Source organism: Pristis pectinata, chromosome 9 (assembly GCF_009764475.1).
Source record: "Pristis pectinata isolate sPriPec2 chromosome 9, sPriPec2.1.pri, whole genome shotgun sequence".
Lineage (NCBI taxonomy): Eukaryota > Metazoa > Chordata > Chondrichthyes > Rhinopristiformes > Pristidae > Pristis > Pristis pectinata.
Genome location: NC_067413.1, coordinates 41,219,026 through 41,226,587, shown reverse-complemented (window position 1 = coordinate 41,226,587; position 7,562 = coordinate 41,219,026). Strand labels below are relative to the sequence as shown.

At 42.9% G+C, this 7,562-nt stretch overlaps 1 protein-coding gene across 1 annotated transcript; it reads right to left on the bottom strand.

Moving 5' to 3' along the window:
* Positions 1-1,000: 1,000 nt before the first annotated feature.
* On the bottom strand, positions 1,001-3,649 carry LOC127574653 (myc proto-oncogene protein-like). Its single transcript, XM_052023862.1, is given in 5 exon segments — positions 1,001-2,196; positions 2,934-3,119; positions 3,197-3,317; positions 3,319-3,547; positions 3,549-3,649. Coding segments are annotated over 5 exon segments (1,245 nt in total). The 3' UTR covers positions 1,001-1,588.
* Positions 3,650-7,562: the final 3,913 nt, after the last annotated feature.

Genomic DNA, 7,562 nt, shown 5'->3' with positions numbered 1-7,562 from the left:
AGCTTGTTTATAACCACATTACATGCAGATTCTTCTGAGCTGTCAAGACCATCTACAGCCCAAATAGACTAGGGCTAAGCCCACTCAGAGCCGAACATCAAGGATAGAGACAGACAGCACCTGTTGTTGGGAGCACTTAACCTGGGCATGGGTGTCTTAGTCTCCAACACAAACCTATCAGTCCAACCTCGTCACCACCTTTGCCCTACAAGGCAAAAAAAAAACAACCAGTCCTTCGTGAAAGTCCTCAGACACAAAGCTGTGGTGCTGAGGTCCACATTCACTCAGATGTGAAATGATTAATCTGAAAGCAGATTTTGTGGCCAAGGGCATCTAGGGTGATTTATATAGACCTCCAATGAAAGTTATCAAATGCTCAAATAACATGGAATGAAGGATACAACCACATACCTCAGTGAAAGTGACAAACCCACAAATGGAATGGATTTGAAAAATTCTCCTCCTAGCTACTAAACTTGTACAGGATTCATCCTGCATATATAATCTAAGTTCATTTTATTTATTTTGATTGAGATTTTGGATTAAACATTGACTGTAGCAACATTTATTGAAAGATTTGATTTCCAAGTGCTGACCAGATATTCACTTTGCTTCCAGCACATTCATCAACCACACCCCCCAGTTATTTCTTTCAGCATTGTTTTCAAAACTAATAGTGGGGTGGTAGAATATACAAACTGGTGGCATTCAGGACTTGATTGATAAAAGCTAATTACAGGTACACTGCTCAATTGCTATATCTGCCATTTTGGTATATTTAGAAGATCAATCCATCAAGTGGTACCTTGTGTTTTTATATGGATAGATAGATGAATGCCCATCACTGAATACACAGACCTTCCTGCCCACACCTCTCTAGCAGAACAGATTCCAAGCAAAATCCCCACCCTTTAACTCTTTCTGAATCACTTCCAGTGGAAATAAGGAGGCATCATAGAATTTTTGAAATGAACTCAAATAAAAACTCACAGACAAGGAATAGATTAACATTCTTTTATGGCACAAATCACATACCAACTGAGAATCTGTGCGAATAAATCGCATATTTTAGTCTGATGCAACCGGTTAGCAGTGATATTACATAGTAACAGTAAATACATTTTCTACACAAATTTAGGAACTGTACAAATCTTTCTTTTTTACAAAATTGCAGTTGTGATAAAACAAAGGTTTTAATTTCAAACTATTTGGACCTGCAAGTCAACCTTGAGATTTTGTAGTTTTTTTTTAAGAAAAATAAATGCATTAAATACAAATATATCTGTAAATTAAAGTAAAACAGTGAAACTGATAAACGCTAAATTTCCCCCCCCTCCCCGAGAAAAGTGAGATTTCCCATATTCCCAGTCTTTAGTTACAATGAGGCAGTATTACATCTCCTGACCAAAAAAAAGTGTTTTCTATAAACACAGCTTGGCCATGGTTGTGTAGTTTCAGTCTACTATGCAATAAGCATGCAAAGTACAGAGTCATTTTGTTTATTTAAGACGACTGGTAATGTCTTGCAGAGATTAGGACAGCAGAAAAAGTCTTTTGCAATCCATAAAACCAAAAGAGGGAGGAGTTTCTAATATCTCTGTTTGCTAGAGTTCCTCAGCTGCTCAAGCCTGTGTTTCAGCTGTTCCCGTTTCCTCCTCAATTGTTCCTTCTCTGACATCAGTCTCTGCTCATCTGACTGGATTGACATTATGTGTTCCGTCGCCTTTTTGAGTATGACCACCTTCGCTGCCCTGTCATTTTTCGCCACCTCTGGGATCTGGTCCCTCAAGGCAAAGAAACTCCGCTTCAGCTCATTCCTCCGCTGGCGCTCCAACACGTTGTGCGTCCTCCTCTTGTCATTCTCCTCCGAGTCAGATGTCCTCGGGCTCGGGCACTTCCCTTTGCTGTTGGTACTGATCTGCTTGAGGATCCGACTGCTCTCCACCTTGAGCCGCTTAGCCGGGGGCTGCGGGGAAGGGGCTGCGTAGTTGTGCTGGTGGATGGGGACGTGGCAGCGCTTGAGAACCAAGGGGCTGTGGTGGGGTCTGATGATACCAGCTGTATTGGTGTTCAACTCTGCTCTCCTGGCTGTGGGCTGCCTCTTCTCAACTGTAACCACGTCAATCTCCTCTTCTTCTTCCTCCTCCTCCTCCTCATCCTCCTCCTCTTCCTCCTCCTCATCTTCCTCTTGGTCTTCTATACATGGGCAGAGAGAATTAAAAAATGTTTAGAGACAATTCACGTGGCTATGCACAGATTCCAATTGATGGCAATGAAGCAATTCCCTTCAGCGGGGCCCCCGTCAGCTGATATTTGCATTAGATTACAGGATCTTGCGCAACGACGTCTTTATTCATCCGCACCCAGCTCCCCCTTCTCTGTCCCTCCCACTTCCAAGACAGTTCCTGCCACAGAATCTAAAAAGGAGAAGTTGATCGAAACAAGTCCTGTTGGGAAAACTTTTTTTTGGAAAATGCAAGGCTGACGCCCTCTTAAGAGGCTGGAATGCACAGCCCCTTATTACACTTTCACCCAATTTGTCCTGGGACGACCCGAGTAACGCAGCCAGCAGAGGCGGAAGAAAATCTGCGCAAAATATTTTACAATTTACATTTGGCCAGCTGCATGTCTCTCAAGTGTTAGATGCAATAAAAGTTAAAAATGCAAAAAAATTAAACCAGCCACGCAACTCGAACTCGCACCCGGCTGTAATGCTGCCAACCCCTGGAAGCAACCCTTTAAATTCAGTGCCGTAATGCCACGAATTAGAATGCAAGATTTTAAAGGCAAATAATTTTATCTAAAAGTGAAACTACAGAATGCAATGTCTTAAGATAACAATGCAAGTGTTTAATGCAGTTCCGACCAAAGTTAAAATTAAACCTCCCAAGTTAACCCGGGCTTTAAATGGTAAAGCATGCAAATTTCCTTACCGGAGTCACTTGGCGTATCTGTGGCGGGAGGAGTGGCGTCTCCGGGCGGTAGGGGCAGGCTGCCTTTGTGCTCGGCGAAGGGGTAGGGGAAGACGACGGAGGGATCGATGCACTCGGCCACCGCAGCGCTCAGGTCGTGCAGATAGGCGGAGGCGGCGCCCAACCCCAGCGAACCAGGCGGCGGGGTGCAGCAGCGGCGTCGGCGGCGGGCGGTGCAGACGGTGGCGACGGACAGCCGGACCGCGACGGTACCGGCGAAACGTGATTGCACGGAGCCGGGGAGGGTGCATCGGCGCACGGTGGTCCCGTCTCCTTCCTCGAAGCTTGCAGAGACGCCAGCCTCTCGTTCACCACCTTCTCCAGCTTAGCGGCTGCCGAGAAACCACGTCCACATGCAATCCTGGATGATAATCGACTTCAGCTCCGCGTCCGAGTCGCAGATGAAGCTCTGGTTGACCAAGTCATCGCCCAGGAACTCGGTGACCATTTCCAGCTGGTCAGCGTTGGAAGGGAACAGGCTGAAGCTGGGTCGGCGGCTGGGGGACAGGGGAGGGGTAGGCAGCAGCTCAAACTTCTTCCAGATATCCTCGCTGGGAGCCGGCAGCTGCTGGTGGTAGAAAATTCTCCTCCTCGTCGTAGAAAACCGGCTGGAAAGAGTCGTAGTCGTAGTCATAGTTGTAGCTTTTCCCCAGGAAAGGAGATGCAGTCAGAGGCATTTTGCTCTGAAAAAATCCGTGGTGGCAGGGCGTAAAAAATAAAACCAATTTAAAATTTAAAAATTTACTAAATGCACCAAAATTGCAATTTTTTCCCTTTATTTCACATTCCCTATTGATACAATTCCCCTTTATACGCTATAGTCTCAGAGCTGCTCTTTAAATGTCAGGTATTGACGCAGCTTATTTCTAGAGAGGGGAAAAAGCCATCATATTGCTAATGTTAAAGTCTAAACAACTTCTACATTAAAGATATTTTACGACAATAAAATAAACCCCAAGCGCATCAAAAGATAAACCTCCATTCTCCTCACACAACATATAGATTTTTTTTCCACAGTCAAAGTTGCATAAAATGTGACGCCGCATTACCGACGCCGGCCGGCTACTACCAAGCAGAAACGCCGGCTAGGGTTGGGCGCTGGATTCACTTTACATAAGATATTCATTTGCTGTGAGAATGAACGAAACTTACCGGATAAATTAGCAGCGGCTATAGAAGGGGCTCCTGTAACGAGAGCGGAGCCCCACACAACTCAAGAGCAGAGCAGCAATGTAATAAATTCCACGAGCAAGCGGAGCAGCTCCTGCTTTTTTCCTTGCCTGTTTTTACTTTCTTTCCCTTGTCTCAGAGATTCCTCCGGCAGCTTGGTTCTTAATATTCTATAGGAGACAAGACACAGTGATGGGCTGAGTGAGTTTTTGCCGGCTCTCTACACCGGTCTCCCTTCAATGCAATCCCGTATGTTTTCTCTCTTACTCACTCCCTGCTCTGCTACACTAAAGTGCTTTAACCTAGAGTGCGTGTAACTCGGTTTAATGCTTTGAATCAGTCCCGCCCCCTACCCTCCCATCCCATCCCCCCATGCCAAACACCTACTTTTGGCGCCAAAAAGACGCATCTCCTCGTAACAATTTTGTTCTGCAACATGTATATTTCACAACATGCATGTAACAAACACCGACTCCTCCCTCCCTCATTCCCCACCCACCACCCCCAAACACAAGCCCCCAACAACTTCCACAACCACCTCTCCATTCAGGGTGGGAGTAGAAGGACTTTTCAGCCTGGATAGAAATGTTAAAAGACGCACTATTTTCTTTGTAAATCCAGGAGCAGAGAGGGCGGGGCCGTAGTAAAGAATAATTAACTTATTGAGTGCCAGCTGGCTGCGGGAAATTTAGAAGGAGATTAATTCAATCAATATTGAGCATGTCTATTGTTTATTTCACTGTTTTTTCATCCTCGTTTATTTTCTTGACCTTATTTTTTTTCCATAGCTCTTTTCTTTTTGATAATGATTTACTTAGGTCCAAGATAGATATTTAATGTGATGATCTATAGTATTCACTTATCCGGGAATCACTTTAAGCAGATCATTAATATATTTTATATGTTTTCCCTTGACTTTTTTCCTTTATTTTGTAGCCGGTTTTTGACCATGGAGGGAAAACGTCCTGTGCACTGTTTATATTAGTCGTTTTAATGCTACACATGATTAAAAAAACAATCAGGTCACCGATGATTCATTTTTGATTATTCGGTAATATAATTAGTGAATATGATTAAATCTGAATTACATAATTATAAATTAATCCCGTAAATTGACTCCAAATAGATTATTGTCTAGTGACCTTTTCTTTGTAGGTGGGGAACGGACGGAATTATAAAAGTTAAATAAACATTTTGAACCGCCGAAAGTGAACTGGATAAATCTGTGGAAGTCTGTGTGTGTGTGTGTGTGTGTGTGTGTGTGTGTGTGTGTGAGTGTGTGTGTGTGTGAGAAGAAAATAAAAACTGGATTGTCAATACCAAGAGCTGAATATTTGTTATCTCCAGCTGTGCCATAGTACAGTGCGGAGTTGCAAAACTATCATTTGAATTCCCTGTGACTGCCGCCGTATCAGGCAACAAGCCAAATAAATCCAATGTATAAACCACAGAGAAAACACTTACTTCTGACACGAAATGAACGACAGACGTAACAAGAACACATCTCCATCATTTATAACATGTAATATATAATAGATCTGATAATTAAATGGATAAAAGTAGTGAAACTAAAAATACGGATTTACAAATTCAAACATATGATTGAGTTCAATACGATTATTGATTTATGAATTTTCTGTTTACGTTCTTGAATTATCTATGCGTTGATGTATTATTTTGCCCTTTGGTTGATAACAATTATTTTCTGGGTGAGATATTAGTTTATGTTCAATATTTATTCCCCCAGATATAACTTCACAGACTTTACCTTTTAATGTTCATTATAACGCATCTCTTTCATGCGTTCCGGATAATCTAGGAACGTCCAATCATAGTGACACTAAAGAAAAATGAAAACGAAGCCATATGATTGTAATGAATCCAAAAATAACTTTGGGTATATACTGGAATTTCTGGCACTTGGAAAGAAGCGCTACTGAAATCGTCGTGTGACCTTTATAATCAAGATGCCGTTTGTTGTGATGCTGCTATTGTCTTGAGCATTTTGTGAACTTAATGGGACAACTAGAAAATGCTGAATGTGAATCCCGTAAAGAACTCGGACTATTTCTGCACTAAAATGGTTCAATCGCGCCCTCTGCTGCTATAACACAGAGGCCTTGACTTTATGCACAATAGGAACTATTCATTTCACTGACGGAAATCAGTGACATAAACGTCGAATTGTGAGAACGGCATCCTATTACTTATTAATTCATCTCTCGATCATGATTGCGGACTAGTTGATTTTGCTGCGACTACAATGTAATATCAGCGTTTGTTAATCAGTTCATATAATATAGGTGTGTACCACATTTATAATATGTCCGCTGCCAACAATTGCCTAACATTGATACAGCCAAAATACTTGGGATCCTAATTGCATGACTCAAGCCTTAAACAAATGTTTAGAGGGTCACTTCTACCACCAATGTTATGGTTGGTCCAACAGTGATTTGTGCCAAGTTAAATGTCTGAATTCTGAGCCAATCTATGGTGAATAAATCTTTTGATTTTAACCATCAGGTGTGACTTTGGATGTTGTTATACTCTCGCTCTTGAGCTTTAAACTTAAAAAACGTAGGCTAACACTCTTGTTCAATACAGGGAATGCAGTACAGTCAGAAGTGTCAATTGTCAGATGAACATTAAGTCATAGAGAGATACAGCATGGAAACAGGCCCCTTCGGCCCACTGAGTCTACATCAACCAACCATTTACACTAATCCTGCATCAATTCCCTATTTGCTTCTCCCTGCCTTCTCAGCAGCTCCCGTCCAGATTCCACCACTCATCTACACACTAGGGGCAATGTGCAGTGGCCAACTGACTTATCAACCTACATGTCTTTGTGTTGTGGGAGGAAACTGGAACACTCGCAGGAAACCCACACAGGGACCACCCAGGCCTCTGGTGCTGTGAGACAGCAGCTCTACTTGTGCCACTCTGTCACCCTGTCTGTCCCTCAGCTGGATGTAAAGGACTCCATAGCACTACCTTTGAAGAGCTGCAGCTGCACCAGTCCAGGTAAAGGGTGTTGACCTGAAACATCGACTGTCAATTTCCCTCCATAGATGCTGCCTGACCCATTGAGTTCCTCCAGCATTTTGTGTGTAGCTGCAGTATTACCCCTGCTGGTGCGCCGGCTAATATTTAACTCTCAACCAGCTTGACCAAAACAGATGTAAAAACTGAAAGTACAGGAAAATCTCAACAGATCAGGCAGCATCTGAGGTAAGAAAATCAATTAACTTTGAGATCTGTAGCCTTTATCCAAATTGAAAAAGAGAGAAACTATTTAGCCTGGGTAACAGAGAAGATGAGGGAGGGCAATAGGTAGAAGAAAGGGAATTTCTCTGACTCCCTCAGTAAAGCAGATTATCTGCTTATTATACACTGCTGGGAGCTTGCTGTGCACAA